This window comes from Bombina bombina, chromosome 2 (genome assembly GCF_027579735.1).
Source record: "Bombina bombina isolate aBomBom1 chromosome 2, aBomBom1.pri, whole genome shotgun sequence".
Lineage (NCBI taxonomy): Eukaryota > Metazoa > Chordata > Amphibia > Anura > Bombinatoridae > Bombina > Bombina bombina.
The window spans coordinates 918,906,148-918,929,824 of NC_069500.1; the positions used below are offsets into that span (position 1 = coordinate 918,906,148).

Here is a 23,677-nt window from a genome sequence, read left to right on the forward strand (position 1 = left end):
TGTCCCTTAGGGGGATTAGCAGCACTTCCAAGCACAGTGCTTGGACACCTGTTAGCTCTATTGTCCTTTTATGGCACTGGCTCTTTGGAGTGTTGGGCTCCTTCAAGGGGTGGTCTCTTCCCTTTGGGTCGGGACTTGCAAGGGCTTCTTGCTCTTGTTATCCTGGTTATTCTGGATTTTTTCCCTGGGAGGTCTGTTTTTTTATATCAGACGAGGGATTTATGTTCCTGGAAGATTGTTTAATCCAAACATTTGTGGGGCCCGGGCTTCTTGTCCTGATCTTCCGGTTGTAGAGGGTTATACTCAGCATTTTCTCTTTGTGAATCCCGCTTATGATCCTAGGACTGGCTGGGGGGTTCCAGTTTCTGGGGTACTTGGGCTTAGCCCTTAGCCCTTGTTCTGGCTGTTCTGTTTTACAACTTGGCCATATTTACTGAGAGCCGGGGCTCCTTTGGGCTTGTCTTGTGCCGAACGATATGGTTCCCTTGGGAAAGCCAACTAATGTGACCTGATGGTGGGCTTTCCAGCCTAGCAAACAGAAGGTTTGCGGTTGCTCAGCTGTCACTTTTGCGTCTGGTATGTGTGCTAGCATGATGGTGTTTTAAGTTTTTTTTTCCGTGTTCGTCAGTGACGTGGCCTTGTGTCCTCTCGGTTCTTCCTACGACTTCCTGTCTTATGGGTGGATCTTTATCAACGCTCTCCTCTTCAGGGGGCTCGTTGTCCTCTGTACGGAGGTGTGGTTCTGTCATGGACCCTACCACCTTAATGAGACTTCAGCCTCAATACGTTATTCCACCTTAACTGGTTATTAACATCTACCAGCTGTATAAAGCTCCTTGCCGCAGCTTTGCTGGTTTATTGAAGTGTTTACGAGTCGAACTTTCCCCAGCCTTTTCTACAATTGCTACTTTGTAACTAACCTTTATTTCCCTTAGATCGAAGTTATGCTATTTGCTTCACAGGAGACACTACCGCTCCTAGTTCTGATGTCACTCCCTGGCGCCGGAGATCTGATCAAGTTGCTCCGTGATAACTTACCTCGAACACAGCTGTTTACACGCGGATCATCTAACAGTAAGCAGTTGTATACTATTCTATGCTTGTGAGTACATTTACACTTACCTTAGTCTTACATTGCAGAGATATAACTTGTCAATCCTAGCAGCAGCCTGCTTGCTTACTTATTTGCGTTTTCACAGTGTTTGTTTCCTAAGCCTTATTCATCTTTCTGCAGTCACCCTGCTCCTGCAGTTTTTCCCTATTAACAAGTATTGTCAAGTTACTGTGATCTGTGCCTAAGCTCTCTCTGTCAAATATACTTCTCATATATTTCTGACTTAAGACCTCTAGGCAATATTATTTCATTTATGGTAGATTTATTTCCTAACTAGCAAATATACTACCTTATCTGACACACCTTTAGCAGTATTTGTTTATTAGAACCGAATTGCTTTTGACATTGTCATTCATATCATAACAGGTTCCCTTTTTAGGGGCCTCTCCTGTGTTCGGGAGGTTGGAACAGATGTTTATCTGGTTTGCAGATTGGTCTGCTCTTTGAGTTGTTCCTTTCTATATGGGGAACTGCTGGCTCCGCATTGAGACTTAGACGGATGGCCTTGTTAGATCTCCTTGGGTCTAACGCTCAATTTTCTTTAGGTTGAAGTGGCTGTGTTCATTCTTCCGCCCTTTTGGGGGCCGGTCTTGGGGTTCCTTTCAGTTCCCTTGCTTTCAGATCTGCCGGTACTTGGGCTGGTCCGACTAGGTGTAGGATCTGAGATCTGTTGTTCATCCTCAGGTCTTGGGGGTGACATTGGACCTTCTTTTTTTAGAGGTTCTGTGCCTCTCCCCCTTTGAGATCTGTGAGTAGGCTTGGCGGCCTGGATTGCCTGGAGAGAGTCCTCTGTCTTGGAGATTGGGAAATCTCTGTCTTAGAGGTTGGGCAGTCTGCTATTTTGTGCGGCCACTTCTTCCTTACGGATAGTGTTTTCTCTGTGTCTTCCTACGGATGGCAGCGTGTTACTGGACTCGGATGTTTATTTCCAAGTTTGCTACTTGTAATTTTGCTCAGTCTCTGAGTTCTGACGTTTTGAGGACTTTGTCTTCAGCTGTCTTTTTTGGTGCTGTTGCACAATGTTTTGGAGATGTTTCTTCTCCTTGATGATGCTGGTTTCTCCTTGTGGGTTGGGCGTCGTCTCCCCTTATTCTCGGGATACATTCGGGTCTCTGTTTTTCTTTTTTCTCTGTGGACTTGGCCTTCCTTTGAAGGTTTTTTTTTCCTTTATGGATTTTGCTGTACCTTTTGGGTATCCCTTTGGCTTACCCTTGTCCTCTCCCTTTTGGGGATTGTGGTACTGTAGTAGTAAGTGTCAGGATTTTTTCCCTGTTTTGTTTCCTATGTGCTGCTGGCAGCCATTTTACTCACCTCTCTTGCTGACTCTGGTGAATACTATGTGATGCTGCTCATTTCCTTCACTTCTTTTTATGGCCAGACTTGTGTACATCATCCGTGTGAGACAGGATGCAGTCTCAGAATTGTGATGTCATCACTTATTATTTAAATTGCCTCTGTTCAGTATGCTTTGCCCTTTCGTTGTCTCAGACCTGTTTGTGAGAGCTCCTGTGTTTTACCTGGCTGTCTGACGTCCCTCCTGGTTCCTGATCCCTGGCTTGTTCCTGACTCTGTTGTTCTCCTTGTTCCTGATTCTGGCTCGTCTGACTACTCGCTTTGGCTCCTGACTCGGCTCGTCTGACTATTTGCTTTGGCTCCTGACTCGGCTCGTCTGACTACCAGCTCGGGTTTTGATTCCTGGCTTGTTATTTGACTTATGGACTTTTTATTATTTTTTGCTATTAATAAAGGTGTGATTATTTTTGCACTTCTCGTCTCAGTCTGATTCCTTGCACCCTGACATTACGCAAGGGCCATGAATCCTGATGGTGCTAAAAATCCACCTTTAAATAACGTAATATGTGCTCTAGTCACAGGTAGGGGGCGCTAGTAACAAAAGATTGGCCACAAGTAGGGCTAATCATAAAGTGATTGCAGCTATATAATAGCTAAATGCAATATTATCCTATTGAGGGTACACAGTATTATTCTATTGAAAATATATAGTAGCTATCTACGGTAATTGAGTTGAATTTAATTCTTTATCTTGATGATACTACACATGAGGCGCCCCTCTGTTCTTTTTATATATTTTGTCTAATAATCCACCTTTACCTGGCATATTTTCCAGGATGGATGAACAGGATCACCGCTTGGATCAATTTGCAATAGCCCTGCAAACCCTCCTGACTCACATTGTACATTTGGACCAAAGTGTCCCGCAAGTTATGGCTGCTCCTGTTTCCGCTGCTGCACCTAGTCCTACCAGGAGCATGTCCGGTTCTGCACCTCTACCTCAGCGATATGGAGGCGATCCTAATCAGTGCATAGGGTTTTTTGAACCAGGTGGGCATTTACTTTGAGATGTTACGTCAGGCGTTTCCCTCTGAAAGAGCTAAGGTGGGATTTCTCTTCTCGTTACTGTCAGGTTAGGAAATGTCCAGAAGAAGACCCGAATGAGGGCCACGAATGGAAAACAGCATTTAACACCAGGAGTGGGCATTATGAGTATCTTGTAATGCCCTTTGGCCTATGTAATACTCCTGCTGTTTTCCAGGAATTTATTAATGATGTCTTAAGAGATATGGTGCAACAGTGTGTTGTGGTGTACTTAGACAACATCCTCATACACTCACCCACAATTGAAGCTCATCGTTCTGATGTTATACGGGTTCTTCAGAGACTACGTGAGAACGGTCTGTTTTGTAAACTCGAGAAATGTGAGTTCCATCAGACTCAAGTAACCTTCCTAGGTTATGTTATCTCCGTTGCAGGGTTCTCCATGGATCCTGACAAGTTATCTGCAGTTCTGCAGTGGCCTTGCCCAGTTGGTCTTCGGTCTATTCAACGTTTTTTGGGGTTCACCAATTACTATAGAAAGTTTATTAAAAACTTTTCTTCCTTGGTCAAACCTATCACAGACATGACCCGTAAAGAGAATGATCCACTCCATTGGTCACCTACTGCCATTAAGGCCTTTGATAGTCTTAAGACTGCCTTTGCTGCCGCTCCAGTTCTGGCTCATCCTAACCCTGTCCTGCCTTTCGTTCTTGAGGCCGATGCGTTTGAGAGTGGAGTAGGTGCCCTCTTGTCTCAACGTCCTACGCCTGATGGTTCCTTGCATCCGTTTGGTTTCTTCTTTAAGAAATTGTCTCCAGCGGAGTGCAATTATGAAATTGGCGACAGGGAATTACTGGCCATAATTTTGGCACTAAAGGAATGGAGGCATCTACTTGAGGGTACTAGCGTGCCAGTGCTCATTCTTACTGACCACAAGAATTTAACTTATCTATCTGAAGCAAAACGTTTGTCACCCCGACAGGCCAGATGGGCGCTATTTTCGTCTCGGTTTAATTATGTGGTCTCCTACCTGCCAAGGAGGAGTCTGTACCTATTCCAGTTATACTTCCTGACCATATTTTGGCTACCATACATACTAATTTGACTTCTCCCTTGGGGGAGGAGATCCTGGCTGCGCAAATCAATGCACCTCCTGAGAAACCTGGTGGTAAGTGTTTTGTTCCTGAGAATCTTCAAACTAAACTTTTGCACACTTGCCACTATCCTAAAGCCGCAGGTCACCCAGGCAAGAACCAAATTATTTGGTCTGTCACTCGACAATTCTGGTGGTCAGGTCTTCGTTCTGATGTTGCTGCGTATGTTGCCTCCTGCTCAGTTTGTGCACAGAATAAGACTCCTTGATGTCTTCCTGTGGGTCTTCTTCAACCTATTGCTAATGGTGAGCGTCCTTGGACACATCTTTCCATGGACTTCATTGTCGAGCTCCCTGTTTCCAATGGCAATACTGTTATCCTTATCGTGGTCGACCGTTTTTCTAAAATGTCACATTGCATTCCCTTGAAGAAGTTGCCTACCGCTCAGGATATTGCTTCAATTTTTGCCCGGGAGGTCTTCCGTTTACATGGGTTACCCAAGGAGATAGTGTTGGACCAGGATAGCTAGTTTGTCTCCAGATTTTGGCGTTCCTTTTGTGGTCAAATGGGGATCCAGCTTTCCTTCTCCTTGGCATATCACCCTCAATCCAATGGGGCTGCGGAACGGTCTACTCAAGCTCTGGAACAGTTCCTCCGTTGCTATGTCTCAGATCACCACAATAATTGGTCTGAACTGTTACCTAGGGCAGAGTTTGCACGTAATAGTGCTTTTAATGCTTCCTCCAAGTTATCCCCGTTCATGGCGAATTATGGGTTTCAACCATCCTTGTTGCCCGATTCATTCATGTCTCAGGGTATTCCAGCTTTGGAGGAGCATCTCCGACAACTCTGTTCCACGTGGGTGCAGATTCAGGATTGCCTTCATCGTTCTATGCAGCGCCAAAAGTTCCAGGCTGATCGTAGGCGTCTGCCCGCGCCTTCCTACCAGGTTGGTGAGAGAGTTTAGCTCTCCTCCCGCAACTTGAACCTTCGTGTGCCTTCCGATAAACTGGCTCCCTGTTATGTTGGTCCTTTTCGAATACTCCGACGGGTCAATCCTGTGGCCTATGCTCTTGACCTTCCTCCTGCAATGCACATCTCCAATGTTTTTCATGTCTCCCTCTTGAAACCATTATTGGTTTGTAATCGGTTTACCACTGTGTTGCCTCGTCCCCATCCTATCTTTGTTGACAACCATGAGGAGTATGAGGTCAGCAACATTATTGACTCTCGTATGTCCAGGGGTCGCGTACAGTATTTTGGTTCACTGGAGGGGCTACGGTCCGGAGGAGCGTTCATGGGTTCCCTCCTCTGATGTTCATGCTCCCGCCCTCCTCTGTGCCTTCCATGCCCGTTTCCCCAATAAGCCTTTTGTCCTCCCGCGGGGGAGGGGTCGTTGAGGGGAGGGTACTGTCAGGGTTTTTTCCCTGTTTTGTTTGCCATGTGCTGCTGGCAGCCATTTTACTCACCTCTCTTGCTGACTCTGGTGCATACTGTGTGATGCTGCTCATTTCCTGCACTTCCTTTTATGGCCAGACTGGTGTACATCATCCGTGTGAGACAGGATGCAGTCTCAGAATTGTGATGTTATCACTTATTATTTAAAGGGCCTCTGTTCAGTATGCTTTGCTCTTGCGTTGTCTCAGACCTGTTTGTGAGAGCTCCTGTGTTTTACCTGGTTGTCTGACGTCCCTCCTGGTTCCTGATCCCTGGCTTGTTCCTGACTCTGTTGTTCCTAATTCTGGCTCGTCCGACTACTCGCTTTGGCTCCTGACTCAACTCGTCTGACTATTCACTTTGGCTCCTGACTCGGCTCGTCTGACTACCAGCTCTGGTTTTGATTCCTGGCTTGTTATTTGACTTATGGACTTTTTATTATTTTTTGCTATTAATAAAGGTGTGATTATTTTTGCACTTCTCGTCTCAGTCTGATTCCTGGCACGCTGACAGTAAGGGGACGGACTGCTGGGCGACGGTTCTCCTGGAAGAGTGTTGGCTCAGTGAGTCTGCTTGCGGTCTCTAGTTAGGTTTTCAGACTATCTGCGGGTCAGTGTCCTTGGGGCCTTTTCCTTGTAGTTCTTTTGCCCTGCTCCGACGAAGCGGGGTTTGGTTGGGTTGTGGTTTTTTTCAGGCCTGGTGCCCTCAGAATGGGCCGCCTATTGTACCCTACCGTTTTGGCATTCAGTGTCCTCTATAGCTTGGTTATTATTTTCCCAAAAGTAATGAATGCAGCTGTGGACTCTTTCCATTTATGAAGAGAAACTTAAATTATTCTTACCTGATAATTTTCTTTTCTTCAGATGGAAAGAGTCCACAGCTCCCCACCCGTATTTTTGCTGTGGGAAATCTTATTTTTTATTCTTCTGGCACCTTTTCATCCTGGTATTTATTCTACTTTTCCTTGTTCCTCGGCAGAATGACTGGGGGAAGTGGAAGGAGTATTTAAGCCTTCGGCTGGGGTGTCTTTGCCTCCTCCTGGTGGCCAGGTTCTTTTTTCCCAAACGTAATGAATGCAAACATACATATATATGTAACATTTGCTGCAATCGCTGCACTACTTACCCCCTTCGCTGCACGAGGTGCTCATGTCTTGTGTCACGGCATGAGAACGAGGCTCCCATTGGAGCCTATGGAAGCGCGCTCTTGTGAGTGCAATGCTTCCCAGCAATGCAAACACAAGCTCACGTTCGCATTGCTGTCATTTTGTAATACCAACTCACATTAGCGTGCCCTGGTATTACACAGGGGAGTGCCAATATCGCTTTAACGAAAGCTATATTTAGTGCTCCACTTGTAATCTGGGATTTCAGAGCAAAACACCTGATGGTGCAAATTAGCAAATAGAATGGATGCAATGGTTCTAAATTTACAAAAATGCTTTATGCCACCTCATAAATCCATGCAAATCCATACAAATAGGTTTTCTAACAGACAAGAATATACCCCAGACGAGTGTTTAAAAAAGCTAAAGTATTTTAAAAATAGAATACAGTAATTGTATCACTTCAAACACTGCTCTCACAAAATTATTTCTTTCACAGAAGAAATTAAAGTTTAGAATGAAAATGATTCCAGGCTCTGAGTGTCTTGTGCAGAATTTAAGAGTTTCATGAATCTTTCTCCAGTTTCTAAGTTATTTGAGGACAGTTAACACCAACGTACCTTAGCCAGAGCAATATTTTGGCATTAGAATAACAGTACACAAAGAACAGTTTAATTTCACAGTGCGTCTCAGAAGCTCTGCTGCCCCCTCTAGTTCGTCCTCATATATCGAACTTCAGTACGTCTAGTTTTTCTTAACATTCAAAAGAGTCAAATTTAAAGTACAATGCTGTTTATAATTAGATTGATCGAAACTGTTTAAAGACGCATTATAATACAACAGCTTTTTCTATTTGCTGAATGCAAATGAGTTCTATAAATTTCATTTTTGCAAAAGAATGTCTTTTCTTTGATCGCCTGTTATCATACATAACATACAGAATACAATGCTGTGTAAGGATTTATTTATCAGATATTACGTTTATTCTGGAAGTTTTAAACATATTCTTAGAATAGTACAAACTTTAAAGGGACATTCCGGACAATATTTATATGCACACAGATGAATTACATATTTGAATGAAAACATATTTGCAACATACATGTATTGGCAAAAATACTTCTAGCAAAAGTTATCACTGATTTAATTGTAAAGGTTTTCTCTGCATGTGCATGTGCAGCATACCTAGATATTCTCAGTGCACCGGCATTTATAATATTGCAGCTGTTCAGAGCACCAGTGGGGCTTGTATCATGTCCGCTATTAACAAATTGAATCATTACCAGATGGTACAAGCACCTTAATCTCTCTGAGCAAGTGCTATGATTAAAATGCTGGTGCACGGAGCATACTTAAATATCCTTTTGAAACAGCTATAGCTTTTATTAGAAGTATTTTTGCTAATACATGCAGATTACAAAAGTGTTTCTATTCAAAATTGAAATGCATCTATGTGCACTGACATGTCCCTTTAACATTATAGAGAGAGCTGTGTAACTATAGTTTTATTAAAAGTCCCTTTATAACATTGTCCATAATTCAAATATTTCGCTCTGGCTATCTGTTCTGTGTTATTAGCACTGCATGTTGTTCACTTTGCCATCTTTGTTATCAGTCACACATTTTACTTTGTTCTCAAACTATTTTTATTTATTTGATCCAGAGCCCATTTAATTTCCTACCTCCTAATATCTTTTCCAGACAGTCAATCATATTTTAATTAATTTGTTTGTCCCTTATAAATAAAAAATATTTATAATAAATCATGACAGAGTCTGTCGTTGATCTTTCTTTTTTTATTATGTTTTAGCTTTTTTGTGTTTCTTACATATTTTGTTAAAGATAATAATAATAATCATCTATGTACTTTTCCTGCATCTAAATAGTCCACCATAATACTAGAGCATTTATATATTCTCTATAGATACACGCCATAACATATACAGAAATATCCATCTCTTTCGTGCAAAATGAGCCGTGTGTTAATTGCTTTCTCTATCCCCCACCTAAAATGATTAGCTGTGCTGTTGACCCTGCAAGGGGTTGCTAATTAAACAAATTAAAGTTCATCAAAACATGATTACTCATACATTCTCCATCAAGTCTTCACTATGATCTAATGCAGCTTATTCATTTTCAATGCAAGTAGCATGAAATGAGATAATTAAATCACAGAGAACAGAAAAAAACTTTGTGCAGTCAAATAGGTGGTTAGGCAACAACTAACTCTTGTTTCCTTTGGTAGCTATTAAAAATCAGGCCACAGGGCATTACATACTAAATGGAAAGGGCGAAGAAGCAAAGTCTCGATCCTTCATAGATCTTGGTGTGGAATGGGAATATGTAATTGAAGATGACACTGAAACACTACACACAGACGGACCATTACATGATGCAGTTGTAGTGCTGGTAAGTTATTTTTAATGTAATGTTTTATTTTGGTATTGTATATAAATCAAATCAAAGAAACCAGTATACTGGTATACAAATATATAAACAGTAAACAATACATTAAAAAAGATAAACACTAGACAAAAAACACAAACCAGTAGTAGAAGTAATAATTAACATAACATTTGTGTGAATTTGCGTACTGTTGTCATATTTTTCTTTCCAGTTTTAATTTATTTCTCTTAATCCACGTGTTGACATGACTTATTTCAGTCTTCACATTTTTACACAGTCATTATGCTCACCTTAAAACCTGTATCATCTTTTAGTACATTTTAGTACATTAGCGATGTGTAAGGAATTATCTAGAAGCAACGTGGAATGAAACCCATAACTAGATAATCAAAGTTTTTTTTTTGTTTATGGAAGAATATTTGAGTTGTAATAGAAACTCACAGATTTAGAAATACTTAAAACTACTTTGAGTAGTAAACTGACCCTGCCTCCCATTAAAGGGACATTAAACACTTTGAGATTGTAATACAGAATTCTTAGTTATGAGTACAAAAAAGTTGCAATATGCTTACATTATTTATTTTGTCCCTTTTCCTGTAATTTATCTCTCAAAATTGTGCATTTTTGAGTTCTGAGAATTGGAAGTTCATACTGCAGACTTCAAATTCCTTCTGCTATGGAATGTAGTGAACTTAGCTGTTGCAAGAAAAAACAATCCTTGAATAGAAAAAAAAGGTGCCAAAAGAAAAAAATGAAGCACTATTAAAATATTACGAAAAATCTTGCACTGCATAATAATTAAAGAATGCGGTATAAACATGAAAGAAGTAGTTTATCAATATAAAAAATGTAAAAGGACTCAAGGCAAGAAAACAACAACAAAAAGTATATCAAGTCCAAAAGTTTTGTGGCTTGACTTATTCATTTAACAAAATGCGGAAGGACAAAGTAATATGTCCGCTTTGATATGTCCGCTTTGAGGAGAGTGTGCAGCATCCACTGCCTGTATTTACCAGCCACACCCCTTCTCTCGGACAACCAATTACACAAGAGCAGTGCAGTCGTCAATGTCAGATCTGGGGGTCGATCCGATAAAAATCGTCGCCCGCAAAAGCCGGCGACGCTAATATTTACGCTGGTTTGGTATCACATATACGGCGTAACTTAGAAGTTACGCCCGTATATTTCTGCCGTCGCCCGTAGTTTTTTGGGCCATAGGCAGGTATACCAAACCAGCGCAGTTTGGTATCCAGTATGCAGCGTAAGGACTTACGTGGCGAAAATGGAGAAATCTTACTCCATTTTCACCTCGCCACAAAAAGCAGCCGTAAGAAGCCTTACGCTGACTATTGGAGCCCCGTAACTCCCTAAACTAGCTAGAAAATAAACCTAACACCTAACGCATGTGCAATGTCTATCTACCTGTCAACCGCGATCCCCCCCCCCGAAATCCCTAATAAAGTTATTAACCCCTAAACCGCCGCTCCCGGACCCCGCCGCCATCTACATAAACTAACCCCCTACTGTGAGCCCCTAAAACCGCCGCCATCTACCTTATCTATCCCCTAATCTGACCCCTTACACCGCCGCCACCTATATAAAAATTATTAACCCCTAATCTAATCCCCCTATACCGCCGCCAGCTATATTAATATTATTAACCCCTAGTGTAAGCCCCTTACACCGCCGCCATCTCTATTAAAATTATTAACCCCTAATTTAATCTACCTACCCCGCCGCCAGCTATATTATCTATATTAACCCTAAGTATATTATAGTTAATATAGTTATTACATTATATATATTAACTATATTAACCCTAATTATATTAGGGTTAATATAGTTAATATAGTTACTATAGTATTTATATTAACTATATTAACTCTATCTAACCCTAACACCCCTAACTAAATTTATATTAATATTCATATTATAAACTAAAATATTCCTATTTAAATCTAAATACTTACCTATAAAATAAACCCTAAGATAGCTACAATATAATTAATAATTACATTGTAGCTATGTTAGGGTTAATATTTATTTTACAGGTAAATTGTTAATTATTTTAACTAGGTATAATAGCTATTAAATAGTTATTAACTATTTAATATCTACCTAGTTAAAATAATTACCCAATTACCTGTAAAATAAATCCTAACCTAAGTTACAAATACACCTACACTATCAATAAATAAAATAAACTACAAATATCTATCTAAAAATACAATTAAATTAACTAAACTAAATTACAAAAAACAAACAAACACTAAATTACAAAAAATAAACAAAAGATTACAAGATTTTTAAGCTAATTACACCTATTCTAAGCCCCCTAATAAAATAATAAAGCCCCCCAAAATAAAAAAAATTCCCTGCCCTATTCTAAATTAAAAAAAGTTCAAAGCTCTTTACCTTACCAGCCCTTAAAAGGGCCTTTTGTGGGGCAGGCCCCAAAGAATTCAGCTCTTTTGCATTTAAAAACATATACAATACCCCCCCATTACAACCCACCACCCACATACCCCTATTCTAAACCCACCCAAACCCCCCTTAAAAAAGCCTAACACTACCCCCCTGAAGATCTCCCTACCTTGTCTTCACCACACCGGGCCGAACTCCTCATCCGATCCGGGCGATGTCTTGCTCCAAGCGGCAAAGAAGAATTCTTCCTCCGGCGATGTCTTCCTCCAAGCGGAAAAGAAGAATTCTTCCTCCCGGCGACGTCTTCCTCCAAGCGGCAGCAAAGTCTTCTTCCTTCCGGCAGCATCTTCCATGAAGCAGCATCTTCAATCTTCTTTCTTCGCTCCGCCACCGCGGAGCATCCATCCCGGCCGACGACTGAACGACGAATGAGGTACCTTTAAATGACGTCATCCAAGATGGCGTCCGCCGAATTCCGATTGGCTGATAGGATTCTATCAGCCAATCGGAATTAAGTTAGAAAAATCTGATTGGCTGATTGAATCAGCCAATCAGATTCAAGTTCAATCCGATTGGCTGAACCAATCAGCCAATCAGATTGAACTTGAATCTGATTGGCTGATTCAATCAGCCAATCAGATTTTTCTACCTTAATTCCGATTGGCTGATGGAATCCTATCAGCCAATCGGAATTCGATGGACGCCATCTTGGATGACGTCATTTAAAGGAACCTCATTCGTTGGGAAGTCGTTGTGCCGGAAGGATGCTCCGCGGCGGAGGAGCGAAGTAAGAAGATTGAAGATGCCGATTTGCTTGAAGACGTCGCCAATGGAAGAAGACTCTCTGCCGCTTGCTTCAAGACATCGCCCGGATGGAAGAAGACTTCACTGCCGCTTGCTGGAACACATCGCCCGGATCGGATCAGGAGTTCTGCCCGGCGGGGTGAATACAAGGTAGGGAGATCTTCAGGGGGGGCAGTGTTAGGTTTATTTAAGGGGGGTTTGGGTTAGATGAGGGGTATGTGGGTGGTGGGTTGTAATGTTGGGGGGTGGTATTGTGTTTTTTTTTTGCAGGCAAAAGAGCAGTTTTCTTTGGGGCATGCCCCCACAAAAGGCCCTTTTAAGGGCTGGTAAGGTAAAAGAGCTTTGAACTTGTTTTAATTTAGAATAGGGTAGGGAATTTTTTTATTTTGGGGGGCTTTATTATTTTATTAGGGGGCTTAGAATAGGTGTAATTAGCTTAAAAATCTTATAATCTTTTTTTATTTTTTGTAATTTAGTGTTTGTTTTTTTTGTAATTTAGTTTAGTTTATTTAATTGTATTTTTAGATAGATATTTGTAGTTTATTTAATTTATTGATAGTGTAGGTGTATTTGTAACTTAGGTTAGGATTTATTTTACAGGTAATTGGGTAATTATTTTAACTAGGTAGCTATTAAATAGTTAATAACTATTTAATAGCTATTATACCTAGTTAAAATAATTAACAATTTACCTGTAAAATAAATATAAACCCTAACATAGCTATAATGTAATTATTAATTACATTGTAGCTATCTTAGGGTTTATTTTATAGGTAAGTATTTAGATTTAAATAGGAATATTTTAATTAATAATATTAATATTAGATTTATTTTAATAAGAGTTTAGTTAGGATGTTAGAGTTAGATAGGGTTATTATACTTAATATATATATAATATAATAACGATATTAACTATATTAACCCTAATATAATTAGGGTTAATATAGTTAATATATATAATATAATAACTATATTAACTATATTAACCCTAATATAATTAGGGTTAATATAGTTAATATAGCTGGCGGCGGTGTAGGGGGATTAGATTAGGGGTTAATACATTTATTATAGGTGGCCGCGGTGTAGGGGGATGTAGATTGTAGGCAAAAGAGCAGTTTACTTTGTGACAAAGCCCCGCCAAAAGCCCTTTTAAGGGCTGGCAAAAGAGCTGTTACTTTGGGGCATGCCCCGCAAAAAGCCCTTTTAAGGGCTGGCAAAAGAGCTGTTACTTTGGGGCAATGCCACGCAAAAAGCCCTTTTCAGGGCTATTTGTAGGGTTAGACTTAGGTTTAGTGGTAGGGATAGTTTAGTATTTTAGGGGTTAAATAATTTAATATAGATGGCGGCGGGGTAGGGGGATTAGATTAAGGGTTAATAATTTTAAAATAGCGGCGGGGTAGGGGCTCACTTTAGGGGGTAGGTAAGGTAGATGGCGGCGGTGTTAGGGGCTCACTTTAGGGGGTTATAGATTTAATATAGCTGGCGGCGGTTTAGGGGTTAATAACTTTATTAGGTAGCGGCGGTTTAGGGGTTAATACATATTTTATTGTTAGGATAGTGAGGGGGATAGCGGATAGAGGGTTAGACGTGTCGGGCTATGCTAGGGAGGCGTGTTAGACGTGTCGGGCTATGTTAGGGAGGCGTGTTAGACAGTGCGGGTGATTTAGACTTTAGTCAGGTTTTGTAGGCGCCGGCAGTTTCTAACATGCCGCAAGTCACTGGCGACGCCAGAAATTTGTACTTGCGCAGATTTCTGGACATCGCTGGTTTGTCAGACTTACGGCACGTCAGCATCTGACGGCGACATATATGGGATAGCTCGAGTTGCGAGCTGAAACTGCGGGCGACGCGGGTTCCCTCGCTTGCGCCGCAAACTGCGATCTATATCGGATCGCGCCCCTGACTAGGATGATTTACCTCTACTTCCCTTGAGGTGGGGCTCTGAAGCTGCATTCACAGTTTCATAAATGGAGGCCATTAACTTACACCTTCATACCAAGGGCCTAATTATCATAAACTTGCAAGCATGGAAAGAAATCACCCCATAACTTTGGGTTTTATTTTTATTCTAATGCAGGAGTCTGAACACTGCATAGCAAGAGTAACAGCTCTCAAGCTCAAATTTGCCTTTCTAGGGTCCTTTGAGGTACCTTGTAGTACTGACGAGACTTATTAGATAATCTAGCAAACCTCTAAATTGAGAGTCAGGGACTGGGAATCATTTTTTTTAAAGTAGACGAGGGGGAAAAAGAAGTTCCTATTCTTTCCCATTCGTTACTAATAATGTTCGCCATCTTAACTGGCACAGGAAAAGTCAGAGGGACCTTCCTGTCTTCATAAACTCTGTATAATTTAGGTATCTTAGGTTCCTCAGGGAGTTTAGCCTCTGGAACCTCTAGCGTAGAGACAGAACCTCCTTTAATAAAAAACTCAGATGCTCAATTTTAAATCTAAAGGAGGGTTCCTCTGCTGAAGGAGGTTTAGAAACTAAATATTTCGTAATTTAGTGTTTAGTATTTTTTGTAATTTTAGATTTATTTATTTTTTCCGTAGTTTTAGTTTTTTTTTTAAATTTGTAATTAAGGTTTTTAATTGGTAGTATTTTTTTATTTTATTAAAATAGTTATGTTAGGTTAATTTATAGTTTAATGTTAGTTTTTTTTTTATTTTACAGGTAAGTTTTTATTTATTTAAATATACTTATATTGTAATTTGAATTTAAATTAGGGGGGTGTTAGGTTTAGGGGTTAATAGTTTAATTTAGTGTTTTGCGATGTGGGGGGGCCATAGGTTTAGGTTTATTTAGTAGGGGCGATGTGGCGGCCATAGGTTTAGGGGCTAATAGGTTTATTTAGTAGCAGCGATGTGGGTGGCCGGAGGTTTAGGGGTTAATATGTTTATTTAGTAGCAGTGATATGGGAGGCCGGAGGTTTAGGGGTTAATCATTTAATTTAGTGTTGGTGATGTTGGGAGCGGCGGATTAGGGGTTAATATATTTTATTAGTGTCGGGGGTGGCAGATTAGAGTTGTTTAGACTAGGGTTTTATATTAGAGTGTTCAGTTTAAACGTAACTTTTTTTCTCCCCATAGACATCAATGGTGTTGCGTTACAGAGATTTTTCATTCCGCACTTCAGTTTTTTTTTTCTAACACTCTCTCCCCATTGATGTCTATGGGGGAAAGCGTGCACCAGCATGTCAAATCAGCCCTTGGATTTTGTGCGGTATGGATCTTAGCGCCACCATATCACACGCACAAGAAGGCCTTTCAGTAACTCGTATTGGCAGTGATATGGAGAGTTAAATAACGCAACTTTTTTGGCATTAGTTTCGCACCCTGTTTAGCGCAAAACTCGTAATCTAGGCGATTGTAATTTACTCCTATTATCATTTTTCATTCTCTTGGTATCTTTATTTGAAAAGCAAGACTAACCTTAGGAGCCAGCCCATTTTTAGTCCAGCACCTTGGCATCGCTTGCTGATTGGTGGCTAAATGTGCTAAATCTATGCATTACAATATAAGGTCTAAAATAATTCCCAAAAAATGTGTGTGATTTCTCTCCATGCTGGCATTTTTTGGATCATCGGGCCCTCAGTATTGTAGAGAAATTGTAGTGCAGACTTTACAGGGGCTAAACTCACTGAATAACAAAAGGGCAGAACTCTCCAGCACTGCAAGCTCTTTCTCATTTCTGTATCTAAAGGAGAGACAAGCCCAGATTTACACTTAACCTTTGTGCATTGTATTTTATATTACTTTACACTTTAGATTGGGTCCTTTCAGTATAATTAGATTCAAGCTTTGCATTTTCTGTTTTATATTTTAATACATTTAGATTTAGATCCATGAGTGATTAGGCAAATTCTGATTCTGTTTTGAAATCTTCTGTGCTACTTTAACAAATTAGGATCATATTGTGTATATGTCCTTGTATCTTTTACAACTTACGTTGCACTTGGTATTTTCTCTACTGTAAAATAAAACACAGCTTCAGAAAGTGGGTGGGACAGGGGAGTTCCCATGGTATGTCGGATGCTCTCTCACAAATTTTTGGAAAAGCTGTAAGGATTTTAAACAAGCTGGACTGGATTTTTCTCACCAGCTGTATGCAGGTTAAGCTTTCTTCAAATTCACAGTACCCTTTTTTAACTGACAGAAAAGTAATATATACTAAATTATTGGAAAAAGCAAGTTAAATTGTAGTGAAAACTTATCAGTTTAATTTGTAATGTATGCAAACTGAGCCTTTCATCAGCCTTCTCTCTCCCCTGTGAAATTCTGTATTACAGAGAGCTCCATTACTTTCTATAGACGGCATCATTCATCTCTCTGGTACTTTCAGGTACCACACTTTTATGTATGGATCATCAGGCCCTGAGAGAGAAAGGGTCTGAAAGATATAAACCTCTCTGCTCAAATTAGATTATATAAAATGATCCTCCAGCCCTGCAGGATCCCTAGTGGAATTCTAAAAAGACAGATTTTGCTATACTTTTCCAAGGGGCAATCCCTGCATTTCTGTATGTGAAGGAGAGACAAGCCCAGTGCAACATAGCACTGCATGACATGAGAATTCTGCTAACTTTATACTTTTTGCTTTTTATGTTAGATTACTTTAGGCTTCAGATTTAGTAGTATTATATTTAAACTTGTACTTTGTATTTTGTATTTTATTTAGTATACATGAGTGTATTTAGGATTGTAATTTTAAAAAGGCTGATTGTGCTTACACAGTTACTGTGTAACTTTAACAAATAAGGCTCATATTTTGTATAATTTTACAAATGGCACTTTGTATTTATTCTATTTAAAATAAAACTGAAAAAACTGATAGCTTTAGTTTCCCTAAGAGTGTCATTATTTTCTATGGGCCAAATAAGCAAATATTCTTTAGTTTTAAGAGAAATTAAAGGGCAGACTCCACAGGGGGTTAAACTAACTGAATTATATAAGAAAAATATTTTTACTAAAATGTAATTTGCTTTTGCCTATAGTTTAGTATATATTACGTTTCTGTCAGTTTAAGTATATTGTACATTTTGAGCATTTTTTTTTAAACTTGCATAAGCATCAATAAAGGAGGGCAAATAGCTCTGTGTATAAAATTTAAAGCACCATCTGGTAATGTTTTTCACATCAATTTAGCTTTTATTGTATGTTTCATTCATTCCAACTAAAATTGTAAAACTGTAGTTCTAACAAACTCTTTCTTGGTGCTTATTAGTGACCTGCAGTGCATCAATTGTAGCAAAAAAAAAAATAGTGTTCATAGTCAACATTGACATAAACATTTATTTATTTTTACATTGTTTGTAAGTTAAATATGTTCTGTTCTATACTATGTTAAAATATAAAACTATATTAATTACCTGTTTGTGTTCCTTCATGAAAAGGTTATACCTCAGGAGAATGACACAAAATCAAGCTTGACGTATAAATACATCATTCATGAAGATTCTGTGCCTACGATAAATAACAACAATGTTCTACAAGATGAATTAGACACTTTTGAGTGGGCATTAAAGAGTTGGTCTCAGTGTTCAAAACCCTGCGGCGGAGGTAAGGAATTAAAGGAAACCTTTTATATTATTATTAACCCCTTAATGACCGAGGACGTGCAGGGTACGTCCTCAAAAAAAAGGCAGTTAACGCCTGAGGACGTACCCTGCACGTCCTCGGTGTGGAAAGCAGCTGGAAGCGATCCTGCTCGCTTCCAGCTGCTTTCCGGTTATTGCAGTGATGCCTCGATATGGAGGCATCCTGCAATAACCATACATGGCCATCCGATGCAGAGAGAGCCACTCTGTGGCCCTCTCTGCACCGGACATCGATGGCCGGTATCGTTGGTGGGTGGGAGCCGAATTGGGAGGCGGGTGGGCGGCCATCGGTGTTGCGCGTGACGTCACGGGGGGCGGGATCGGGACCGTCGGGGGCGCGCACGGGCGCGCGCGCGTGCACGGGGGGTGGCGGGCGGGCGCGTGCACGGGGCGGGAGCGGGTGGGAACCGCTACACTACAGAAAAGTAAAAAAGTAAAAGTAAAAAAAAAATGAAATAAACTTTTACTTTTACCATCTAAGGGATCTGGAAGGGGTGGGGGGTTGGTCTTGGGGGGGGGGGGGGAAAGCTACACTACAGAAAAGGGACATATTTTATTTTAAAAAAAGCATTTTTTTTCTCTAAACTGGGTACTGGCAGACAGCTGCCAGTACCCAAGATGGCGCACATTAAGTCAGAGGGGGAGGGTTAGAGAGCTGTTTAGTGGGGGATCAGTGAGGTTGGGGGCTAAGGGGGATCCCTACACAGAAGCATATGTAAATATGCTAACAAAAAATTCACAAAAAAGCCCAAATATACCTTTTATTTTAGTACTGGCAGAGTTTCTGCCAGTACTTAAGATGGCGGGGACATTTGTGGGGTAGGGGAGGGAAGAGAGATGTTTGGGAGGGATCAGGGGGTCTGATGTTTCAGGTGGGAGGCTGATCTTTACACTAAAGCTAAAATTAACCCTGCAAGCTCCCTACAAGCTACCTAATTAACCCCTTCACTGCTAGCCATAATACACGTGTGATGCGCAGCGCCATTTAGCAGCATTCTAATTACCAAAAAGCAACTCCAAAGTCATATATGTCTGCTATTTCTGAACAAAGGGGATCCCAGAGAAGCATTTACAACCATTTGTGCCATAATTGCACAAGCTGTTTGTAAATTATTTCAGTGAGAAACCTAAAATTGTGAAAAATTTTACGTTTTTTTTAATTTGATCGCATTTGGCGGTGAAATGGTGGCATGAAATATACCAAAATGGGCCTAGATCAATACTTGGGGTTGTCTACTACACTACACTAAAGCTAAAATTACCCCAAAAAGCTCCTTACATGCTCCCTAATTAACCCCTTCACTGCTGGGCATAATACACGTGTGGTGCGCAGTGGCATTTAGCGGCCTTCTAATTACCAAAAAGCAATGCCAAAGCCATATATGTCTGCTATTTCTGAACAAAAGGGATCCCAGAGAAGAATTTACAACCATTTATGCCATAATTGCACAAGCAGTATGTAAATAATTTCAGTGAGAAACTGAAAGTTTGTGAAAAAATTTGTGAAAAAGTGAACAATTTTTTGTATTTGATCGCATTTGGCGGTGAAATGGTGGCATGAAATATACCAAAATGGGCCTAGATCAATAATTTGGGATGTCTTCTAAAAAAAAATATATACATGTCAATGGATATTCAGGGATTCCTGAAAGATATTAGTGTTCTAATGTAACTAGCGTTAATTTTGAAAAAAAATGGTTTGAAAATAGCAAAGTGCTACTTGTATTTATGGCCCTATAAGTTACAAAAAAAGCAAAGAAGATGTAAACATTGGGTATTTCTAAACTCAGGACAAAATTTAGAAACAATTTAGCATGGGTGTTTTTTGGTGGTTGTAGATATGTAACAGATTTTGGGGTTCAAAGTTAGAAAAAGTGTGTTTTTTTCCATTTTTCCTCATATTTTATAATTTTTTTTATAGTAAATGATAAGATATGATGAAAATAATGGTATTTTTAGAAAGTCCATTTAATGGCGAGAAAAACGGTATATAATATGTGTGGGTACAGTAAATGAGTAAGAGGAAAATTTCAGCTAAACACAAACACCGCAGAAATGTAAAAATAGCCTTGGTCCCAAACGGACAGAAAATGGAAAAGTGCTCTGGTCACTAAGGGGTTAATGCCATACAGTGGGCTAAATCTTTATTCCATATTGTCAATAAATTCCTAAAACTCTATAACACATTTTATTGGGCTGCACAGGACACAATATAATTTATTGTAACTGTGTGTGAAACAATGCAGTGATCATTCATTCACTGAAACAGAGCATGTTAGTCAAGAATATTTGTCCTATATGTACACATATTTACTAGTTGTAGGTTAATATTCCCGCACATTTGGTAAAAATAAAGAATGTTGCCTGCGTTTGTTTGTGCTAAGTGATTGTTGGCATTTAATTTTACAATAACTGCTACCTACCCCTTTATCAAAGTTAACATTTTTATATTGAATTGAACGCTACATTTGAATTTTACCATTCAAATTCTGATTCTCATATACTTCAAATGTAATATGCAAATGTTACATTTATTTTTCAGGTGTAAGTAATTGTTCTTTTAAAATATAGAAGTGTCAAGGGCAACATATGTTCTACTATTCAAATGTCAAAATACAGATCTTCGCCTTTCTTAAAGGGACACTGTACCCAAATGTTTTCTTTTGTGATTCAGATTGAGAATGAAATTTTAAGCAACTTTCTAATTTACTCCTATTATCAAATTTTCTTCATTCTCTTGGTATCTTTATTTGAAATGCACGAATGTAAGTTTAGATGCCGCCCCATTTTTGGTGAACAACCTGGGATGTCCTTGCTGATTGGTGGATAAATTCATCCACCAATAAAAAAGTGCTGTCCAGAGTACTGAAACAAAAAAAAAGCTTAGATGCCTTCTTTTTCAAATAAAGATAGCAAGAGAATGAAGAAAAATTGATAATAGGAGCAAATTAGAAAGTTGCTTAAAATTGCATGCTCTTTCTGAATTACAAAAGAAAAAATTTGGGTTCAGTGTCCCTTTAATATTTACCTGGAATATTATTTTTTGCAGATGTGCTTAAGCAGCTTTCATTTCTAAATTCTTCCAAAATTGTTAAAAATGTTAATAATAAATATTATAATGAGGAATAAAGAAGACAACATTGAAATGCTTCTAGTAAAAGTTATTACTGTTTTTTAGTAGGCCAGTGTGAGGGCCAGTGTACCAGTCCACACACTACATGTTCTCAGAGAGTCAACAGTGACTTGTATGACACAAATTAAGTCTTCACACGCACCATAAACACCACTGCCAGCTATCTAAGCTTGAATGCTGATGCATAAGCCCACATAGCATTTGTGCATATACTGCTAAAAAAAACCGTAATACATTTTTACTAGTAGCATTTTTGCTACTTGAAGTATATTGCAAAACTACTTCTATTTATAATTGAAATGTTCCATACTCATTTCAATGTTAACCTTTCTGTCCTGGGAATTTCAGAGAAAAACTTGGCCAATGTATCACAGTCTACAAAATGCTGTTGATGTCTTACTGTAGAAAAAAAATGTGTTCATTGGCATCCTGTGATTCAGCTAAGACCAAACATGCATGTCATTTTTATTATTTTGGATCATTTTAGAAGTAGCAAAGGCCTTTAACAATTATTTTGTTGGATGCTCCACCACCCTGATTGACAAACTATTAAATGGCACGCATCCTGAAGCTACAAATGTGGATCAGGCCCCACTTAAACAGAAAAGACCCAATATAGAGAAGTTCAATTTTAGACCTGTACCCATCAATGTCATTAAGAAACACCTTAATAATCTAAAAATGAAAAACCAGTCTGGACCTGATCAAATCCCAGCAATGCTGTTGAAGCTTAGTGCGCCGGCAATTGCTAAGCCTGTCACAACCCTAATTAATGAATCCTTGATGTCTGGATACATACCCAAACTCTGGAAAACTGCAAGAGTAGTGCCTATTCATAAAAGTGGGGAGTTAACCTTGGTTTCTAACTATCACCCTATATCATTGCTCCCAGTATTGTCAAAAATCTTAGAAAAATGCGTCCATACGCAATTATGCGAGTATTACCAACTTTCTAACTATCTGACCCCTGATCAATCAGGTTTTCGACCAAATCACTCCACTACAACTGCCCTCCTAAAAGTTTGCAACGACATCCAAACTGGCATGGAACAAGGAGACCTAACTGGAGCTATTTTCCTTGATTTTGCTAAGGCTTTTGACACAATGGACCACGACATACTACTGCTCAAACTAAAAAACTCTGGTATTGCTGATTGTCCGTTAACCTGGTTTAGATCACATGTATCGGATCGATCACAATATGTCTCTGTTTCTAACAGTGACTCCCTCCCTCTCCCAGTCACGTGTGGTGTTCCTCAAGGTTCCATTCTCGGCCCCCTACTATTCACATTATTTATAAATGATTTGCCTAATGTCTGCAAATCCTCAACTGTACACATGTACGCAGGCGACACGGTAATCTATGCAAACAAATCTGATCTGCCGCAGCTTGAAGCAGTGCTCCAAGACCAGTTCACAGAGGTAGAAAAGTGGATCTCAAAAAACAAACTCTTCCTAAACACTGACAAAACTGTCACAATGATCTTTGGAACTGGGCCTAAATTACAGAAATTACAAAATTCCCATCTACGCATCAAAACAAAATCCAGTTGCACGCTTACCGCAGTCCACTCTTTCAAATACTTGGGTATGTTCTTAGACCCTAATCTATCTTTTGGCCTCCACATAGAAAAACTTGCATCTAAACTTTATCCAAAATTAGGTGCCCTGTACAGAAACAAATCTTGCCTCAGCCCTACAGTAAAGGAAAAGATTGTACAGCAAATGCTGATGCCTATCATGGATTATGGGGACGTAGTATACGCACCTGCACCACAAACTCACCTTAATAAACTTAATACATTGTATAACTTGTTCTGCCGCTTTGTGCTACAATGTAACTACAAGACCCACCATTGTGACATGCTAAAAGAACTAAACTGTCTGACACTGGAATCCAGACGCACCCTCCATCTTTCCTGTCTTGTGTTTAAGAGCCTTTCTGGGAAGCTCCCACCCTACTTGAGCAGAATGCTCTTCCGGGCTACTCCCACCTCCTATAACCTCTGATCCAGTACCAGCACATTATTTAGCTTGCCTCAATACAGAAAGAAAGCGGCTCGATCCTCCTTTTCCTACCGAGCGCCACAGTTATGGAATGACCTCCCGCACACTTTCAAACCTTCCCCAAGCCTAATATCCTTTAAGAGATCCCTCTCTACATATCTCAAAACAGAATGCACCTGTAATGGTTGATATTTCTTACCTATTCTATGACAATTTTTT

General features: G+C 39.7%; 1 protein-coding gene across 1 annotated transcript in view; it reads left to right on the top strand.

Moving 5' to 3' along the window:
* Positions 1-23,677, top strand: part of ADAMTS3 (ADAM metallopeptidase with thrombospondin type 1 motif 3) — a 357,608-nt gene that overhangs the window by 308,918 nt on the left and 25,013 nt on the right. The window contains exons 17-18 of the mRNA XM_053703328.1: positions 9,333-9,496; positions 18,115-18,280. Coding sequence (XP_053559303.1) covers positions 9,333-9,496; positions 18,115-18,280 — 330 coding nt within the window. The remainder of the gene's footprint in view (positions 1-9,332; positions 9,497-18,114; positions 18,281-23,677) is intronic.